We start from the raw sequence: 21,795 nt of genomic DNA on the forward strand, positions 1-21,795 counted from the left end.
CTACAAATTTCCGCACAAATCACACGCAGACGAGAGATCTTAGCGGCCGCCGGGATAGTAGAAGAGAGAATTCTACTTTTTCTCAGTTTTTATTTTTATAATAAAAGTATATTTTTAGTTCCTTAAGTTTACAAGAAGTCCACATCTAGCCCCTCAACTTTTTGGGGGTGAATTTCAGTCCCTCATATTTCAAAACATAAGGCATTTTGTGTAAAAAGAAAGAAGGGGTAAACCACTGACATGTCACCGGTTCTGAAATCCCACTTCACGTGGTGGTCAGATTAGCTCCACTGGCATTTCGTCAATGCTACTTTTTATGTCTGTGGGGTCAGCATTTTGGCAACACCTTGTCCGCCACCGTGTCACTATGCATATAGACGCCGGCCGGCCTCTTGCCGCTTAGAGCATCTCCAGCCGTTGGAGTCCCCAAGAACACCACCGAACCAAAAAAGTTGATGTCTTGAGGGTCATTCGGCGAAATATGAGGGCATGCGGAGGGCATCTTTCCAGTCACACCCACCCCAAGCAAAAGTTTGTGAGGAGAATGATTAAGTGGGCCAAGAAAAAGGATACATGGGGCCACCCGATTCACTGAAACTTCCACCAGCGCCCCCAAGAGGCCCCCAACATGCTGGGTTTCGCCTGGGTTTGCCGGCGCTATTTCGACGTCCTGGGGCGCTGGGGGCGTGACTGAGCCGTTTTTCGGCAAAAAACGCCGTCCGAGCCTAAAACCGAGCCATAAAGGTGTCCTGGGGGCGTCCTGGGGGGACGGGTGGAGATGCTTGGTTCCTCCCCTGCCGCTCCTGCCCGCCCTTGCCGGAGCATGTTCTTGCACCGGCGCGGCCTAGGTAGCAACGACGACGACCATCGCCTCTGCTTCGCCATACACCCAACCACGCCTACGTGGCCAAACACTCCTATGGCCGCGGAATCTTGCATCCCCGTGTGTTGGCCTGTGCCACTCCACTTCCTCCTCTTTCCTCTTCCTATCTTTTTATGAGTGCCACACGCACGAAGACAAAGCTCCCGCTCCATGAAAACTGCGTCCGCGCTAAACCTGCTCCCACTTTTGTCCATTCGCCTTCTCTGCATCTGTTGAGCGTACCAGCGTTGCCCCAACATGCCATTCTCACCCCTATTGCCTCCTTCAAGCTTCACCATCGACATCATCCATGGTATATGGCCGTGCCCCCCTATAAGTTGGTTACTCTAGCCTCTCCCATCTCGCTACCCACCTTCTAAACCTCCCAATCGAGTCAGAGCGAGCCAAACCCCTCCCAAACCCCTCATTCTTTCTTTCCAATGTATCTATAATTTTTGATTGTTTTATGCTATTATATTATCAACTTGTATGTTTTATATGCTTATATCATTTTCTAAAACTAGCCTATTAACCTAGTGGCCAGCGCCAGTTCCCTTTTTTTTTTTCTTATTTTGTTGTTTCCCGGAAAAACCATACCAAATTAAGTCCAAACACGATGAACGTTACGGTTATCTTTTCTGGATCAGAAGGGACCCTAGAAGCTTCGGGGGCAGACCATACGCCGCACTAGAGAGGCACAAGCTCACACGGCGTGAGCCTCTATTCTTCTGTGATCCGAAACAATTTTATCGCCGCCGCAAACATCTGTTCTTCCGCAATCCGCCAATATTCTGCCGGAGGGGGAATCAATCATGGAGGCCATCTTCTTCAACCTTGCTGCATCCATGATGTTTGATCTTCAATACAATGTTCTCTTCGGAGATCGTTTCATTGTAATCCTTTTGCGGTGTGTATGTCGGGATCCGATGAATTATGAGTTTATGATCAGGTTATTCACTGAAAGTAACCGAGACTTCTATGAACTTTATTATGTGTGATTTTATAGCCTTGTATTTCTCTCTGATCTATCTGTCTAATTTGGTCAATTAGATTGATTTATCTTCAGTGAGAGAGGTGCTTGGTAGTAGGTTCAATCTTGCGGTGTCCTCACTCTGTGACATGAGAAGCAACGAGACACATATCTGTATTGTTGCTACTAAGGGTAAAACAACGGGTTCGAATATATTATTTGGTCTTACTTTGTCCACATTATGTCATCACACTCCAAGCATTACTCTGTTTGTTATGACCTTAATACCTTAAGATGCATGCTGGATAGCGGTCGAGGGGTGGAGTAATAGTAGTACATGCAGATGGATGCCAGTCTACTTGTCTTGGACGTAATGCCTATATATTGATCATGCCATGAATAATGTCATAACTATGCATTTTTCTGTTAATTGCCCAATAGTAATTATATCCACCATTAGTACGCTCATGAGAGAGATACCTCTAGTGAAAGCTATGGCCCCACGGATCCATTCACTTCATATTATTAAAACCCTAAATACCTTGCTATAATTTATTATCTTCTATTTTATTTCACAATTTATCTATATATCACTATCATAATTAATCTTTACAATTAACGAGTATAAGGGGATTGACAACCCTCTTGCCCGAGTTGGATGAAAGTATTTGTTTTGTATGCGCGCGTACAACTTAATTTTTTTTTGCGTCAGTCTCCTACTGGTTCGATAAACCGTAGTTCTTAAATGAGGAAAATACTATCTGCGGCTATACTACATCATTCTTCCTCTTCAGAAAAATCCCAACACCTATCACAAGTAGCAAGGTGCTGAGCCTGATCCTATCGACACGATTACACTTGCTCTGATTCCTCTCATCTCTGCCAACCCTTGTCTCCCTAGAGCTAATTCTCAACAGGGTCCAACTGAATAGGAACCAGCAGGACAACGAAGCTGTGCCGCGACAATATTTGATTTGGCCATTGTGTCGGCGCGGAGTAGCCACTTCCCAATTGCACTTCGAACACCTAGGCTTGGGCACCCGCGGTGAGGACGTGCAAGCTTCCTGTGCATGCAGCGGACATGGTGGGGGTGGGGGGCTTCCTCAATGTGTGCATCGGAGGCGACGGGACAGGATCAACGTCTTCTCGGGAGGGTAGATTCAGTAAGTATATTTTGACTTTAACCGCTGATGTGGCAGGTGGGATTTCAAAACCAGTGATATGTCAGCCTCAATAACATTTCGCTCCAGTTTTGGACGGAAGTTATCTGCTTATCAGACATGAGACACTAAAATTTTTGTCTCAAAAATATACTTTTCTCTTTCGCAGGAGTTGTGAAATGATATGCCATTTTAATCATCATCTTTTGATTGGCATCAATGGGAAAATATGCGTGGAAAGTTTGAGAGATTTTTATTTTATGTTTTGCTTGATTAGTATAGTGTATGAATTGGTGATGGTGGGGCATAGAATTTGCCTTCTACAGTGACACACAAATACTTCCTTTTAGCAAACGATAATGTTTTCTTAATTTTCTAAACTACGTAGATCGGATTTGATAAATCCAAAAATACATGAACAATAAATATTCTTGGCTTTTATCCAACACTCATAGGTGGTTGTCGAGAAGGGCCAGCGAAAACGACAAATGTGTTTGGTGGCCAATTCTGCCACCAGAAACGAGGACTGGGAGTATGAGAATAGTGCTGGACTGTCGGAGTGTCCCAAATTGTGATTTTGGAAGCCGGTGACTGTCCTCACTTGTCAATCTTTGTCGCATGTGTGCAGCCGACCTTTGTCATTTTGAGCTTTTGGTGGCGTCTGACACTTGTTGCAGCTTGACTGCTTGCTTGTACGAGCATGGTCTTCAGTTGCGTAGCATCTCACGTCAAGACCGTGCTATCCATGTTGTTGTTGGAATCGCGGAAAGAGGTGGCGATAGCACATGATGACTTGGATTTGCTAATGCTTCTCGAGTACCTGGTCACAATCTTCGTGGTGAAAACCCTAGGTCTGACCCTTGTTGGTTATACCTATAATGGTGGTTTTTGCTCGTCACCTTGTTAAAGTCATTGCTCAAGTTGGCTCCGACTTTATCTTCATGGTGATAACAAAGGACCCTAGGTACTAGTATATATGTATGACCTACACCTGTAAGTTGTGTACCGAGACCAGATCAAAAGAAACAAAATCCCAGGAGCGACACGCTCCTGTTGCTATTCATCGGCGTCCCATGTCCAGTGTTTGTTCTGCAAACTAGCTAGCTCGTATCAGGCAAGCCGGCGGCTTGCAGTTTCGTACGTGCATAAGCTAGCTAGCCACCATGGGAATCAATTCAAGGTGCAGCGAGTTGTGTACGTGTCTACACTCGATCAGCCAGAAGGAATCGGCCGCCGCTAGCTTGTACGAGCACACCGTCGGAAAGTACTCGACGGCTGCATCGTCAAGGTCGGGCCTGTGCCAACAGGCAGCGCTTCTGGACGCTGTAGCCTTGTAGTATAAAACCCCGGATCTATCCAGTGGTATTAGTTTGGAAAATATATACGGTGAGCATGCTGTGATGATGACACTACTGGAAGTATTTAAGCTTTGATACTACATCACAAACAGCACAAGCTAACTAAGCTTCCATTCAAAAAGTCCTGGCTCAAGAGTTTACTCAATACCCTAAACTGGAAGAGATATTACAACAACATACACAAGTGCATGTGTGATTATTTGGAATTTGCAATTACACTCCGAGTTTGAAATTTCAAATACATAAAACACAAGATGTGCTTATTTTATTGGATAATAGAAATAAACAAGGGGCATAAACATCCCGCAGGCTAGAGGGGAATTGGGTCGACAAACTGCTGCTTGACCCTATCTTTGTTCAGACGGCCGAATGTGTAGCGGTCCTTCTTGTGATGATACGTGAAGACCATGCTCTTGGTCATTCTCGCGACTCGTTCTACAAGTGGGAGCATCTCACGACGGTCAAATCGTGTCTGATTGGTAGTTTTCCATGCATCTTCAACCATATTATCCAGCACAGCGAAAGCTACCTCACCCGTAACGTGGTACTGGTTGATATAGCTATCCACAGAGCTGGCCACATCCTTCTTGTTCTTTCCACACTGTGAAGTATGAACACACGCATATAATTAGTTACCCGATCCATTTCGCTAAAGATTCAATTAAAGAACATTTGGATATAATGAAGGGACATGTGTATATATAACTTCTAACCAAGCAGGTATCTGTGTACTACTGCTATATATTTACCTTAAATGAAGTCATGTCATTCACCAAACGTGCCACAACACTGCCAGCCATTACAGCATCGGTGCAACCGATGGCCCACTCGAACGCTTCCTTTGTTGCTTCGTCACCCATACCAACAAGTAAAACAACAGATAGCATCGCAATAGCTGAAGAGATTAGCGAGCACTTGAGGTGATCTTCAAAGCTTGGTATGTAACTGTTATGAAACCATTCAGATTCCTGTTGGTAAGACCTACACAAAGTTTGTATCTGTGTGCATACATTGCAAGGTGGACAGTGTTGTTAGATTAATTAAGAGCTAAATTAATAAGATTCCAAAGAATTTACGGTAGAATATAGATATATACCGCTTTCCTACAATAAGCAACACGGTACTTATGATCGGGTTTCAGTTCATGTTCGATCTCTACGAAGGTATTCATCAACCTGACATAGAACTTTCTCAAGTACTCTGGTAATAGAAAAACAGCGCTCTCATCCCATCTGCATGTAGAGCCAATTAGTTTAGGCCGGCACGCAAGCATGATATTAGAGGACAGGATTGCCACAAGGAGATAGTGCCAACCTTTGTATGGCTTCGGTGAGCTTTTCAGCCTCTTCCAAGGTAGCATGCATATCGAAAGTGTCATCTAACATGGATGTCAGCACAAATACCTTTGCAAGGATTATTCGTGCATGTCCATACTGTTGCTCATAGTGCACAGTGTAGGACCAGAAGTAGCATTCAACTATACGATTCCGAGAGTAGCTTAGTTCCACTTCTTCATAGAGATCGTTTCCCCACCTAAAATCAACGTTAATTTGATGTTGTTAGAGATTTGCTTCGGTACACCTTTTTAAAAATATATATTTTTTGATGCAATTGAATAGCAGTAAGATTTACCCCTTTAATTACAAAGGGTATTGTGGTCATGGCAAAAGTTCCCAACCCTCTTGTAACCCATGTTACGCACACAAGCCTCATTTAGGCCCATCTGCTTTACCAATCTAGGGTTCCATTCTTAGTTTTCTCTCACACACACTCACAAATCAAACAAAAAGATACGAGGGTTTTACGCTACTTAATTACAAAAAATTCAAGTATTCATCAAACCTAGCTTACAAATCGTGCTAGTTTATAGATTTGTTATTGTCGCTGCCATGAAAATCATTGCCGCTACTGTAGTCGCCGACGCAACTCAAGAACGGGGTTGCGGTTAGACTGGGCTCCCACGGATAAAGTGTTGCGCGCAATGCACATGGGCCGGGCCCAACTACGTAGTTCTGCAGGACACTCTCGGTACTACCCATGTCCAAGTGAAGTCAATGTTGGATTGTCAAAAAAAAGTGATGTCGACGTTCAAGATGGCACTTTAAAAAGTTCTTTGTTGCTTTCTATCACTTCCATGTATTCTTCACTTTTTAATTTTTGCTTCTGTTTTCTCTGTTTTTTAGGCGAAATGCAACAATATATTTTAGAGATACATGAATGCTTATTTTTATATATGTTCATGTAGTTTAAAAAGGTGTCAGTGTATTCTAAAAATATGCCCGTCTATATAAAAAAGTGTTCACACATTTTGTTTAAATGCTCATGCAATTAAAAAGCGTGTATGCATTAGAAACATGTTCATATGATTATAAAAAAGGTGTTCACATGCTTCAAGAAATGATCTTGTAATTTTAGAAAGTACTCACACATTTCAAAAGAAGATGTTCCTGTAATTTTAAAAGGTGTGCACGTATTTAAAATGGTGTGTGTACTTTAAAGAGGTGTCCATGCCTGTTATTAAACAATGTTCATCTAATTTAAAAGTATTGGCACAAACAAAAAATAGAACATAAAAATAATATAAATCAATAAAAGAAGAAAAAATAAAGAGAAAATGTAAAAGGTAAAAGGAAAGGAAAGGAAAAACACGGAAAAAGACAATAAAAACTGGTGAAAACCTGGTTCCTAGGAAGAAACATAAAGAAAACCGTAACAAAAAGCAATTAAATAGATGGGAAAAATCCCCCGCGGTCGGGTGCCCCCTGTCGGGTGATCCAGGTGTATCCTGGAACAAGAAAGATATAGAGCTTACGCCAGATTGCTCGTCCATTTTTTTATTAGTGCCACATGGACTCCTAGGAAGTACAAAAATAGCCTTTTCAAAGTTTCGTAAAGGGGGTGAACTGAAGAAAACCTCGTATTGTTAACTTATTTTTTTTCTATATCTTGATAGTTTTAGTTGGAGATCCAGCAACTAGAAAGCTACATGTAGGACACGTACCGACAAAAATCCTTGAGCTCCCTCTGGTGAACACACTGCAAAAGATTAAAGTTGAGCTTTGCAAGCTCAAGCACAGAAGGGTTGCATGTTTGCTCTTGTCCATACTCTGCAATGTAATATGGCGCATCTATTCTCTTCAGTGTCCTTGGATATGGTATCTCAAGGTTTCGTTTGACTTGCTCTGATAAAGGGTACTCAAGATTGTCCCTCGTGGATTCAAGGTGATGCCTTGCAAATGAAATGGCTTCATCAAGTTCTGATTCACCGTGGATTGAAAGATAAGCTGCGTTGTATAAAAATAATAGTGCCCTTGGTTCATCAGTTATATCCTTGTTGAAGCTCCCATCTCCGGCCTTGAATTTATTGAATACATCTGTATGATAAATTAGTGGAATGTATTAGATGTTGATTCCTATTAGAGACGACGAAATGACAGTTTAGCTTAAGGATAAAAGCAGAAGTGTTAATTAGTTCATTATACAACCCTGGTATCTTCTAGGTTGTTTGAACTTTTACATTTCAACAAGGTGTCGGACATAAATAATTCTTACTTCTTGGGTAGCAATGACGGATCTAGAATTGACCGTGGGGGCAACATTACAGAGGGTAGCAGTTTTTTTTGTCAAGACACATTACAAATAGTTAATAAAGTATTGTATATACAAATGAATGCACTGGTAAAAAAAGTTGTGCAAATTGTTTGTGGGGGCCATGGTCCCACGACCTCACCCCTACATCTGCCACCGCTGGGTACTATGCACAGGTTAGAGAAATAAAATATTTCATTATCTTATAATACTTCAGCAGAAGTGATGCTTCATAATTTTCCAATGAAGTGTAAGAACAACTGTTCTTCATGTTATTGTCACACAATCTGATCAAATACGTCTTCAGGCAGTCTCAGTGAATTGTATCTTATGTCGAATCTTGTATGTGTTTAGGTATTTCTCTCTGTTTTGTGTGCGCTAGTGTGTTTAGTTATAGTTCTCATTGTTTTATGCACTACCTATAAAGACGATATTGGCATGTCATTGACCACTAACGGGCATTCGGCCGAATGTTAGCAGTACAATTCACCTCAGGACGAGGCCCATCATTGGTGATTGCATGATAAGCCTTGTGATGCCACAACTGAAGGGATGACGGACCACTCAATAGTGTGAGGAGCAGCCAGCCTTTAGTCGACACACTACTAACATATGTACCATTTCCATGCCACATGCAGAGATGTAGTGAGGCCAATGAATAATTTGTTCCCACTTCTGTACCAGAAGAATTTGGGGCCAAAGAAGAACATTTCTCAGTGTTCTCTTTTCTACAGCCATACTATATACCCCTTCTGTTTCAAAATACAGTGTGTATATATTTTATCTTGAGTAAATATTTATGATGTTTGACTAAAATATATCTATTATATATATATATATATATATATATATATATATATATATATATATATATATATATATATATATATATCAACGGGACAAAAATCATAATCTCCAATAACCATGATCACATTTTACAGCATCACTGAGATACACTATCACTCTCAATTTTGTGAAATCATGAACATTTTTTAGAACTCCTGAACATATTTGAAATCATGAACATTTGTCAAATTCACTAACATTTTTACAAATTTTTGAACGTTTTCCAAAATAAAAAAAGTTCAATTCATAAACATTTTAAACTATTTGCAAACATTTTTAACAATTTTGAATGGGCGCATTTCTAGAATGGACGAACATTGCTTTGGAAATTTCTGGAACAATTTTCTAATTTCACGAACATTTTTTATTTAACGATTTTTTTCATTTGACAAACATTTCTTGAAATGCGTGATGATTTTTTGAATTAATAATTTTTTTATGAATGAATAAAATATTTTATAAGTCATGAACGTTTTTAAAACTTTTAGGATATTTTTTTCATGAACATTTTTTGAATTGGCGAAATTTTGTTCAATTTCATTAATATTTTTGAAATACTTGAACTTTTTAAAAATCATGATTTATTTCCAAAACATTAGATTTTGAAGTTTCAAACATTTTTTGAATAATTTTTTATAAAATTGCGCAATATTTGCAATCCACAAATATTTTATGATTTATTAAACAATTTATTTCAAAATTCTCTTTTTTTTAGTTTTCAGGACTTTTTCAAGTCATTTTTCAAATTTTCGGAACTTTTTGAAGTCCTAAATTATTAAAGTAGCAAAAAAACGGAAAAAAGAAAAAAAGAAAAAAAGAAAATTTAGAAACCAGGCCACCCGGACGTGGTGTGTCTTCTCCCGGCGCGCAGAGCGCGGTATGGGAGGTCCCTACTGCATGAGCCAGCCAAGGCAGAGGATTCCCTTGTGCAAAGTATTTTTATCACTTATAGGTGGCATTGATGGGTAATACTTTACAACTTTGGGGCAATTTCCGTGACGTGCCGCAAAAAGCAATAACCCATTTATTGTTAGAAATAGTACAAATACATGTGTGTTGCACCAGACGAAAGAATGGGCATAACATGCTCCATGTGCCATTGTGTATCCTTTTACATCCATTTTTAATAAGTGTTGATAATATGGTCGAACGTGAGAATTCCCTTATTTTTAATAAAAGCTAGCGTTTTAGTAAGAGCATGTGCGTTGCAACGGCTATGAAATAAATTCCAGGGTTTACGTGATATTCAAGAGTTTATCTCATGGTGAAATACTGAGCTCTATCTTTCAATCTATTAGATTCTTCTCCGTCTTATCATGAATTCATATTTTATACTTGACCACTTCAAAGATAAGACGACGTATTAGATAGTAAAGAGTTTACATTGCTTGGTGCTCTTTTGTGGATACGCTACCGCCAGCAGTAGGAGCACACCGACTGCGCCAATGCGGCTACTTCCCTTGACACCATCATCAGAGCTCGAACAGGATTAGAATTAGGACATGCAGAATTGCGGGTGAGATGATATGAGGGAGGGGAGTAGCTACATGCATGAAGGTGGTGGACGAAAGGACCGAGGACATGGTCGACGTAGCCATGACCACATGCCTCTCTCTCGCTCTTCCTAGCCGGTGTGTGGGGCGAAATAAGACGCATCCCCTCCTCTAGACCCAGTTCGAGCAGGATGCACCATTGTCGTACTCTCTCAACTCTTCGTCCCTCCCTCCTCTCTATCTCATCAACGGTATCAGGAACATCGAGACTTGAGGAATATATTGATAATCAGGTAGTCCATAGGTGAGCCCCGAACATCTTTTCCCTTCAGAAATAATATTTATTTTCAATATTTTTTTGAACAAATATTTCCAACATTTCATTCACACATCTTTTAAGTACTGTAACTACTAATATTCATAATTAAGATTAAGCTATGGTAGGCTTAAACAACAGCCAAGTAGTAGTAGATTGTATGCTAGTAGAGATCTAGCTCTACGCAAAAAAAAATGAGATCAACTTCTAGCAGCAGCTGCAACGCATCGTCTAGAAAAAGCAGTAGCGACAAGCATTCAATCCCACCGAGAATCTTATCTTCTCCATGCATCCACCCAGCGCTTTGCCGACCAGCACCGCCAGACGGATTCCCCACCAGACCTCCTCCTCTCGCGCCTCCGCCACAGGCCCAGCCTGCCCCCGCGCGCGCAGTCCGGCCGCCAGCTAGGAGCCCATACACAAGCCAGCCGCGCTGCACAACGCTGCCGCCCGTACGCCGCCCCCAGCACCAACCACGCTAGAGCAAGGAGCTCCCCTCGACCCCGGGCGCCTGCCTCCTGTCCGGCGACCAACCGCTGCTCTGCTGACCTTCTCCCTCTCCATTCCTTCCTCTTCTGGATCTCTCCCTCACCTCTCACCTCCCCGTATCTTTTCTGTATAGGGAGCATCACACCCGCGCCATGGACCTCCGACCCCGACGCCTAAGCTCCCGATGCTATTCAGCGCCAGATCCGCGCCGCCCCACCTTCTCGGACCATGTCGGGAGCCGCCGTCAGGAGCACCCGCGGCGTCCAAGCGCAAGTCCCGCTCGATACGAGCGCCGCTCCTCCACTGCAGACTACGACGGCCGCCCCAGCTTTGCTCCAGCGGCCCACGACTCTGTTCTGCATTCCCGAGGCAAGGGCGATTACTGCCGTACGGCTCTTCTAGGCGGGCCCCCGATGTGGGGAAGGACTGATGCACCGGCGACACGCAGCGACGTGGGGGGTGGGCCGGCGACACACGGCGGCGCGAGGGTGGGCCGGCGGCGGCAGGAGGTGGAGATGGGATTGGGAGGTAGGGACGTGCGGGTGGGTTGGTTATTTATTTTATTTTTTCTCTCTTGTTAGTACCGCTTCAGGTTGAGTTATAATAGTACTGCGGGTTGAATACCCAAAACAGCAGGGGGTTTTCTGTAAAAACGCCGATGACGTACGACCAGAAACCCTACGTGCTTTTTTATTACTAGCACACATGCTCGTGCTTTGCAACGGGATATACGCATTTCAGTGGTTTAACATGCATCATCGGTAACGCTACACTCTCGAATAAACTCCTTTTGTCCCCATAATATTTGTAAAATAGAGAAAAGAAAACAGTTTCCACATTAGAAGATAGCACTGCCCCTGGCAATCCAAGCGTTCATGGCATTCTCGGACAGCAAGCAGGAAGCAAAATCTGGAGCAAGCAATACATGGAGCAAACAAGAACTTTTTGGAATTCAGACACTTGCATCTTCAAAATGGTGTACTACTCCTGGAGCAAGTAACAAGCAGCAAAGCAATACATGGAACAGAGAATGGCGATGGCAACAGCGTGGACGAGGGAGAAGAGGCTGCCGAGCGTTGCTCTCACTCTCACTGTCCCGCTGCAACAGGGAGCCGTCATGGCCATCGACGCCAACTGCCGCCGCCTGCAGGCCTCGCTCCGATCCAGCCGCCCAAGACCTCTCCGCCCCAGTTCCATCCCATCCTCGCCGGCCACCGCAGCTCGCCGCCTCGCCTGCCGGAGCCCCGCGTCCCAGCCGCCGTCACCCGAGCTTGGCCATGGCGCCGCCAACAGGAGCTCCGCCCGCCTCCGGCCATGTCCTCGGCCGGCTCCTGTAGCCCCGCGCCCGTCCCGGCCTCCTCCACGCCAAGCAGCAGCTCGTCGGAGCACGAGCTCCACCGTGTCCGCCTCCCTCTGTCGTCCCTCTTCTTCTTCTATCTCTTTTACTCCCTCTCTGCCTCTTCTCTGAATTTTCCCCACCTTGACCTTGCAGCTCCCGCCGCCGCCCTGCTCCGTTCATCGCCTTCTCCGCAAGATCCGGCGAGGCCCTGCTTTCCCAGCCTCGTCCCCGCCACCAGGTCGCCGCGCCGCCCCACCGGAGACCAGCAGCGCCGTCGCACTCCGTGTCCTATCCCTGCTCGTGTACGTGCGCAGGAGACGCGCCAGGTCGCCTCGCTTCAGGCCTCCTCCTCGCCCATGGGCCACCAGCACCGAGCCGGCTTTCTGGTGAGACCCCAGTCCTGCCTCAGCCACTACGCCTGAAGCCGCCCCGCCGCAGCTCGCCTCCTCGCGTGCCTCGCCCCAACTGAGCACACCGGCCGCCTTATCCTCCTCCGCCGCGACGCCTCGGCCCGAGAAGGCGCCTCGCCAAGCAGCGGGAGGAGTTGCGGGCTAGGCTCACCTGCCGCAAGCGCGCCCGCGAGCTCACCCCCGTGCCTGCCAAGGCCACCTTCGGGCCTTCGGCGACTCCACGACTCCCTGTCCGCCGCGCCCTCGAACGCCCGCCACAAGGCCGCGCCCCATTCCTGGCCTCGGGCGGCGTGGAAGCCGGCGGCAAGCGGAGGCGCGTGCCAGGCAGTGGAGGACGGCTCGCGGGCGTCAGCGGCAAGCGGCGTGCCCGGCGGTGGAGTACGGCAATGGATAAGCGGCGGCGGAGAACGCAATGGACGCAGTAGGCTTTTTGCAAAATCCAACCGTTTTCTTCAGTAACACATTAAAATAAGACTGCGGGTCAATTTTTTATAAACCGAGGAACTTTTATGCAAAATCGCTAGCGATGGACGACAGAGACCTAATTTTCTTTATTATTATCTTTACCTACTAATAAACCAGCTAGTGCTTCTGGTCGTACGTCGTCGTCGATTTTGCAGAAAACTCCTTGTGGTTTTCGGTATTAAACCCGCGGTCCTTTTTAAAGTGAGAAAACGTTTTGAGCCCAGATCCGGCCCGCACAGGCCCGAGTGCCGCCGCCGCCCCCGACCCTCCTCCTCCCGTGCGCTTCCTCCCCGGCCTCCCTCGCGCGTCGCCCGCTCCCCAGCCTCCCTCGCGCCGCCCCAACCTCCACCAGCCGCACCTCCCACCACATCCCGCCGGCAGCCAAGAAACGCCGCGCCGCCTGGCACCCCTACCTAGCAGCGCGACCCCGGCCCCTTCCACTACCCGCGCTGTTGCGCCCCTCCTGCGTATGGCCACCAGCGCCGGATCCGGCCACCGGGGACCCCTGCGCCGCCAACCACCGCCTACAGCGCTGGATCCGGTCGTCCCCGGCCATCTACCACCTTCTTCTACGTTGAGCCACAGGAGAGCTCCCCCCTCTCTCTGCAGTTCGGCGCTGGAAGCCGGGCTCATGGACCGCGCCGCCGTGACCAGATGGGCCGTTCCCCTCCTTCCTTCTTCCTCACATTCGAGCATGCGCAGCTCACATGTCGCTCACTTTTCTGTTGAGGAGGTGAGCAGGTGCTCCACCGCCTTCCTACGGCTGTCACCTCCACGACACTCACCCACACGGTGGACCACAGTGAAGACGTCGGCCATCTCACGATGAAAATCCCTGCCGACGCGGACTTGCAATTTGTTCTGCGTGCGTGCAATACTTCAGGTGCAGTGCATCGGCAACGCTGCTTGCGTTCGGGCATCACGGGAGTTGCAGTTCGGTGCCCAATCCCACAAGGTGCAGTGGCAAAAGTTTGTGGGTTGCAGTTTGATTTGTGCAATTTAAGGTTCAGTTTTCAGTTCAGCTCCCTGTTTCACGGGATATGTGTAGTTCATTACTGCGTGCTAGCAGATTCAGTGTTGTTGTGTGTGTGCAGTGCAGTTCATCGGTGGGGCGGTCTGGCTGGCGACCATGTGTGGTTCTTGCTCCTACCTCGGATCCAATTCTCCACGACATCCAGATCTGCGAGTGTGGTTTGGGCAGCACATGCAGCTCATGGGCCGTTGTTGGTTCAGCTCGTTGGCATGCGGTTCTGTATCGCGGGCGTGCAGCTCACCAGTGTCAGGCTAGCAGTTCCTTTGGCGTTGGCAACAATTTGTTGTTCGTGTGCCTCTCTAGGCTCCTACCGTAGATCTGGATATGTGGATAGATTTCATTTCTTCAATGGTTCATTGATGCAGGAGTAAGCTTACAAAGCGGCATCCTACTTATGTAGCTTTCCGTCCACTGACTAGCCGGCTATCCATGCAACTGGTAATTACTGTGCAGCAGCCAAAATTAAAAAAAATCATACATGCGGCCTCTAATCCCTTGCAATTGATTATATATTTTAACAAACACGAGATGATGAAACATTCATCTAATTTTAAGAGAATCAATAAATTATAGAAACTGAAGTGGCACATATATGACGGTTTGATCTGTAGGCCTTTTATGTTTTTTTCCAAAAGCAGAGAAGGCAGAAGAATCTCATCTCCAAAGTGTTTAGTGCAGAGAAGATGAACCATGCAAAAACTAAGGGTGGACCATGGTGGCTTCACTGCTAGTGGAACGACAGAGGGCTTGGCTGCTACCAGGGTGATTCAAAGGGAGTATATAGGTAGAGTTTTTGCAGCCTCTTGCACGAAATAGTAGCTTCTAGTACATGACATGATTTTGCCGCTGTAATGATATGTTTCATGCGAGAGGACATAATTTGCATCATACTTTTCTGTCCAGTTAGTTCCAAATCACAATGTTTGTTACAATTTGGTGGAATAAGATGAGTCATATATACACCCGATGTAAGCTTTCACATCAGCCTTTGCTCTTGATTGTCTTTGCAAGTCCATAGATATAATTTTTAGGATTTTTCTTTACTCATAGTAAGTGCTGAATATTTTGTCCTTCAACCCTTTAGGTGTAAATATCTGTGATGTGGCTAGCAAAGTTGGTAACACGCACAGTATAACCATTATGATCTGCACAGGGATATCACCTAGGTGCATAAATCATAATCATTCAGTTTTTATTTGGCAAGCTGGAGCTACCCGGAACTTTCGATTTGGTGCCAAGATGGATGGATTCCACTGGGTGACCCACTGTCAGGTATTGTTGTTCAGTTATCTTGAGGGTAAGGTGGATATGTTCTGTTTGAGATCAAAGCTTGGTATTGCTAGAAAATATATATGTGATGTGCACTGAGATTTCAGATATATAACAGCAGTGATACAACACATTGTTTCCCTTGCTATCGATGACCACTTGAAGTAGCATACCTTATAATAATACTTCTATCTTGGCACGATGAGTGTTGTTCAGTGGCAATATTCGCTATGCCGAAGGTAATAGTGATGCACCTTTGCCAAGAAGGTTCTTTCCTGTTCAATGCAATGACAGAACGCTGAAACATCATGGTGTCCATGCTAAAAGATAATGATTCACCCCTGGCTTCTTATTGTTGTATACTCTTGGGGAATAGCTTTTGGAAACCATGATACATATATATCTGTGATAGATGCTTAATATAAGTGGCCAAATTAATGGGTAGAGCAATCAAAGAACCATAATTTATATCCCTTTAAATAAAGATAAGTATTCACTCATTGTTTATTGGTTATATTTTCAGGTCATGAATCATTTCTTTTGTTGAAGGAAGAGACTCCATTTTCTGTCGAGGACCGAATCGCACTACCAAATAGGCTTACTTGGTAAGAAGAAATTGAGAAAGGGGAGCATCTTACACCTAATAGGAAGCGGTGGTCTAATCCTAATCTCACCCAATAGACGTACATTACTACAAAATTTTCTTGCATACCGCCGCCTATATTTTTTCATTACTAACATAACCTTTTTAGATCACCCGCAAAAAAAACCTTTTTACATCAAGCATGTCTTGCATTACATTTGGCCAACTATACTGCAACTTCAAACCACAATGCTTATGTATGTTGACTGTATTTTTTGGAATTGAATTATGTATTCGAAGCTATTGTTCAGCATAGACACTGTTTAAAAATCATACAAGGGGCACACAAAATGTATATGTACTCTTCTGTTTGAATATATGTCTATAAATGGATTAACTGAGCCAAAGGCAGTGCCTTGTTCATACGAATATATGTGTACCACATCTTTCAGATAATCATATATGTTTGCCGGCAGATTATATATGCATTAAACTACAAACAAATTTATTTGTGCGACTTGATACCGGATATATACAGATTGCATGTTCTCTTAGGGCATCTCTAATGCTAGGCGCCAGTGATGGACACTAGGATTTATTTCCTGATAGATCGCCAGCTACATTAGTTGTTCCCAGTGCCTGATGCCGCATTGATGCCAATAGATGCATCAAGCGCTTTCTTTTTTTCCTGGACAAGCGGGTAAAGAAACCGGGAGCCGGCCCTACGTATTTAGAGCCCGTGATAAGCGCCTAGCATTGGAGGAGAGGGCACTTACTTTTTCTTAAATTTTTGATGTTTTTTTGCTCTAGGCGCCTGCACAAGAGTAACATTGTAGATGCCCTTAAGCTATAGGCTATCAAAGTTGTTTTACCAATCACAAATAAGCAACCAATGAAGAAATAGTACAATGATCTATTGGAAATTACATGTTCCCTATTTAACACATCAACCAGTCAAAGTGGCCATCTTGCATTGACCTTTAATGCGCGATTTTTGGCCAGGCCACCGGACGAGGTAAGCAGGTTGAAGTCAAATTTGAGCATATAGTTAATCGAGCACGATCCACTAAAAAATAAGTTAATCGAGCATGAAACAGTACATTGAGTCCGAGCTTTGTTGACAGCCCTACCGGCTGGAGGTAAACACATAATTTTTCCTTTTTTTTCATAAAATAAAATACTTGTACTAACGTTTATTCCATGCATTTTCATACATTATCAACATTTTTTGCATTATTCAATTAAGTTACTCTTTTAATTCACATTATTAAGTTAGAAACACAAAAAATAATTATTTGTTTTCTTCTGTTGCAACGCAGTCAATGTTTTCTCCAGTTGCAATGCACAGGCCTTTTGCTAGTTAATATTAATAGGTAAAGATAAAGATTAGGTAGAGAGTATATTATTAGGTAGAGATATATTAAAATTATATGACGGGTTAACCAGGAAAAAGAAAGACATGCTAGAAAATCTCACAACAAAGCAAAACATCCTATCGTTGTTTTTTTGGACCGTGGCTATCATTGTTAAATCTTAACTAGGTAATATAATAACATGGATCTTTCCTTGCTATCCAAAGTAAAGACCTCTCCCAGCGTCGCCCATCCGTTACTACACATGTCGACCACACAGCGCCATCAGCACCTACCCCTGCCCTCCATCATAGCAACACAACTCGCCTCTCCTCCGTGCGCCATGACAAACCAACGGTGGCGGTATTACGCGCAATCGGTGACAAGAGGCTTATCTACCCCGCCCGAGCAATGTTGCCGCACCTGTTCGCCTCAGTTAGGTTTACGACCTTGTGCTTAATTAACCAATCACCACCTGAGCAATGCTCTCTCAGATCATTGTCCAGGCCATGTCAAAAGGCCACCCTACACCAGTGACAACATCAAATCATTGCCAACATGCACAAATTCATGGATTTCTACTTCAACCGTTCCTAAATTTAAGTCTTTTTAGAGATTTCAATATGGACTACATACAGGAAAATAAGTGAATACACACTCAAAATTACGTCTATATACATCAGTATGTAGTTCATATTGAAATCACTAAAAAGACGTATATTTAGAAATGAAGGGAGTAGGTATGTTCTAGCCTCATGGTAATTAATAAAGGAGGGAGGGTTTGATAAGAGCTGTTGTACGATAAATGCATTCACTCAAAGACCCTATCCTAGGTAGAGTAACAACAAAGCCCGTGGACTCTCTAGCCTAGAAAGGGTTGATGAGAGTTAAGAATGCCTTTTTTGTTGAAAAAGAATTCCTTTTTTTTTACAGGATCTTGCTAGGTGGGCAATGAACTTATTTGGACAGGGAAGTTGTCTTGACTAAAGATAACCTCGGAAAATTTAGGTAGCGAGGTTACACAAAATGGTGTTTCTATCTCAACAGTGAATCAATCAGCATCTATTTCTTAACAACAGAGATGTTTCCCGTGCGTTTGCACGGACCACTTTCCTGGTTATGAAAATATCAACATCTACAAAATCAAATCAATGTCATTAAATCATTTGGTGTTGTAGATATTGAAATTTTTCTATAAAATTGGTCGGAGTTTATAGAGTTCGGGTTGATACAAAATCTATATGCACTATATTTTGGAATCAAGCGAGTATATAACTTACAATCCTCCATCATTTGGTCCTTATCTTGAATTCCAAATCTAATCATCTAAATAGTGTTGAAAATATAAATTGACATGACAGATTGAGAAGAATTTGCATATAAACATAAATTCTAAATGTATATGTATATATAACATATATAGAGATATAGATACCTGGAAATACCCAAACCCCGTGCTCCCGAAGCAAGCGAAAGCAAAGAGCAACCTCATAGAGGCTACAACTATTGAATTCACTCTGGTGGATTTCATTTATCGCTGTGTTGATATGTTCTTCAAAGAGGTGATCAATTCCGAGACGTTCGAGTGTGTCCACAAATGTCATTTTCTCTAAAGGAGTATTGTTGAATGTCTTAAACAAAATCTGTACATCCTCCTTCAATTTGGCTTCTTTCACACGCATGCATTCTTCAGATATCTGCATGCTTAGATGAGTTATGATTAACCAAAAGGGAAAAGGGGATACATCAGATGTAAAGAAATATGAAATGAACAATATTAATACTACCTTATTTTGAGTATATGTTGTTTCCTAAAAATAATTATTAGTTTTATTACCATTTATTTAATAATATATTATCTACTTTATGTTTAAGCATCAAAAAACACATGATGAATTATTTTTTGCACATTTTAGAGGTGGGCCCCATTGCAGCCATACCGTGGCGGAACTATGTGGGCCTCACATCGCTCATAGTGGGCTATTTCGAGTGTAAAATCATTTCAGCACACCGTCTCATAAATATAAGAGGCCAAACATGGAAGACGTTAGAGGATTAGAGAATTTGAGAGGCAGCATAATGGATCAAGAAGGCATGACATGGTGACATTTCATTTCCACCATCAACACCATCACCTAGAATTTATATAGACATTTGAAATTAGTTTGCCTTTTGTACTTGTCAAGGTCAATTAATGGACTCAATACAAGACACGTGCCGATGTACCTTTGCAAAGACAGCTTATGGATAGGTCGAATACACAATCATCTGAGAGAACACTTGTATATTGCTTAGTGAAATTACTAGTACATACTCCCTCCATCCCAGTATATACCACATCTTAGTTTTCACATTTTTACTCATAGCGCAACACATATCAGGATATCGAGGCACGATGAGCCAATGACCCCTCTTAACTCCTCCTTGATATGCTAGTTCAAAGTAATATGTGCTATATTTGGGGACATGGAGAGTACTATACATAATGTTTCAACAAATCTGTTTTGTTTTGTTTTGAAAAGAACATGTTCGATTTTTCTAAGTACATACAAGTATGTAATTTAGACATACCGGCAGCGGGCCTGGCTCGTATTGGATGAAGAAAGCATCCCACACCGATGCTTCGAAGCTGCTGACCCTCTCGGGAGTCGTCGTAACGCCAGATGCCATTTGGAATATCTTTGTGTTCAGCTTTGCAGCAATTTGCAAGAGTGGCCTTTATATACACGTTGGCAGCCCACACGTGGCCGGAAGTATGAACGATCCAGACTACATAGCTAACTACCAACAGCCCATCTTCAACGCAGATCCATAAAACTCCCGCTAGCGTTAGAATCGTGTTGTCCGGACCGCGGAAACCATCCAACACGGTGTATCGATCCGCGAGGCGGTCCAGACGCATTTTCTCTCACAAACTGGAGACAAAAGTGGAGGAGCTTTGCAGGACTTGTCCCAAGCTCGCTTCTGATGGGCCTGGCCCACTAAAAAGTATGAACGCTCCAGACCATGCACAAACCTAATGTCATGCTCAAAGTATGAACGCTCCAGACCATGCACATAAATATCGCCAAAATAATGCTCACATGACAGCATTGACACTGCTCCGGGGCGTGGAATTCCAGCTCCATCAGACTTTTTTATTTTTTTTGAAATAGGACCCGGATCTATTATAAGGGTTCGTAAGAAGTATAAAATGACCCAGACGTAATAAAAATTACATCAAAGAACATGCACCATTGAACGACCGTACCACCAGAACGAGCAGCAGGCACACCAACTTGAGGAGGCCCTTCCCTCTCTGCTGCCCATGGTGGCTACCAGCGGCATGACCTCCATGAGTGCGCCCTGGCGTTGCAGGCACGAAGATCTTTTGCCGGTGGCGAGTTGCCTGTCCCTGGTGGCTTCGACCTCGGAGGACCCAATTGCTTTTTGTTCTTACATATTCAGGATCGTTGTTGCACAATGGAGCTTGAAGTTTGCATCACCTACACGTTCATCTCTCGCCTCGTCTGTCGGCTCTGCCTTTTAACGATGCTCGACTGTAAATAATTGTCGCTCTCCTCGAATCGCTGCAATTTTTTCTGTTTTTAACTAGTTATATTAAAAATATTAGTTGATGTTTAAAAATATTTCTATTTTACCAGATTTACAAAAAATATATTAGTGGGTATATATAAAAAAGCATTGCAAATCTTGATTTTTTTAAAGGCTCATCATCCACCTTAAAAATGTTCATGATGTGTTTAAAATATGTTCATCAGATATTTAAAAAGTGTTTCTCATGTATCTAAGAAATGTTCATCTTGTTTAAAAGAGTCCATCACATATTTCAATATTGTTCATCGCATTTAAAAGGTATCCATTGCATTCAGAAAAATATTCATCATGTATTTAAAAGTACACAGTAAACATTTATTAAGAAACGATGGAATTTTTTGAAATACTCGATGTCTAGTTTCCCCGTGCTGTGGCAGCCGCATTGTGCAGAAATAGTTAATATTCAGATAGACGATGCTTTTTGCACTAACTAACTAACTAACTAACTAAGAATCAACTACTCTGTGCAGGTGTTGAGCCCCAAATACCCGAAGATGCAGCTGACAACTCGCACTACAAAGGTAAGAAGGAGATTTATGCTCAGCGTTGTGAGTAATTGGACAAGGCTTAGATGCTGATGAAATATTTTAAACACATCATGATGAGCTATCTCAAAATTACAGCAATATTGGCCCAAATTGCTGTTAGTGGCAGGCTAAGCCAAG

General features: G+C 43.5%; 2 protein-coding genes across 2 annotated transcripts; one reads left to right on the forward strand and one right to left on the reverse strand.

The window, feature by feature from the left end:
- Positions 1-4,630: 4,630 nt before the first annotated feature.
- LOC123039823 (tau-cadinol synthase-like) lies at positions 4,631-20,211 on the reverse strand. Its single transcript, XM_044462826.1, has 7 exons — positions 20,105-20,211; positions 18,969-19,230; positions 7,352-7,724; positions 5,665-5,883; positions 5,447-5,582; positions 5,100-5,348; positions 4,631-4,951 (listed from the first exon to the last, which is right to left on the reverse strand). Exons 1-7 carry the CDS (start codon positions 20,201-20,203, stop codon positions 4,661-4,663), a joined length of 1,629 nt encoding a protein of 542 aa, XP_044318761.1. The 5' UTR covers positions 20,204-20,211; the 3' UTR covers positions 4,631-4,660.
- LOC123039824 (vegetative cell wall protein gp1) lies at positions 12,018-13,111 on the forward strand. Its single transcript, XM_044462827.1, has 2 exons — positions 12,018-12,483; positions 12,575-13,111. The coding sequence occupies exons 1-2, from the start codon at positions 12,101-12,103 to the stop codon at positions 12,888-12,890; spliced, it is 699 nt and encodes a 232-aa protein (XP_044318762.1). The 5' UTR covers positions 12,018-12,100; the 3' UTR covers positions 12,891-13,111.
- Positions 20,212-21,795: the final 1,584 nt, after the last annotated feature.

Source organism: Triticum aestivum, chromosome 2B (assembly GCF_018294505.1).
Source record: "Triticum aestivum cultivar Chinese Spring chromosome 2B, IWGSC CS RefSeq v2.1, whole genome shotgun sequence".
Classification (NCBI taxonomy): Eukaryota; Viridiplantae; Streptophyta; class Magnoliopsida; order Poales; family Poaceae; genus Triticum; species Triticum aestivum.

Coding starts and splice junctions, on each gene's coding strand:
- LOC123039824 (XM_044462827.1), top strand. CDS start 12,101: ATGGAACAGAGAATGGCGATGGCAACAGCGTGGACGAGGGAGAAGAGG. Junction 12,484..12,574: donor CGGAGCACGAGCTCCACCGT/GTCCGCCTCCCT, acceptor TTGACCTTGCAG/CTCCCGCCGCCGCCCTGCTC.
- LOC123039823 (XM_044462826.1), bottom strand. CDS start 20,203: ATGGCATCTGGCGTTACGACGACTCCCGAGAGGGTCAGCAGCTTCGAA. Junction 7,725..18,968: donor CGGGGTTTGGGTATTTCCAG/GTATCTATATCT, acceptor TTTATCATACAG/ATGTATTCAATAAATTCAAG. Junction 5,884..7,351: donor GAGCTCAAGGATTTTTGTCG/GTACGTGTCCTA, acceptor CGTTGATTTTAG/GTGGGGAAACGATCTCTATG.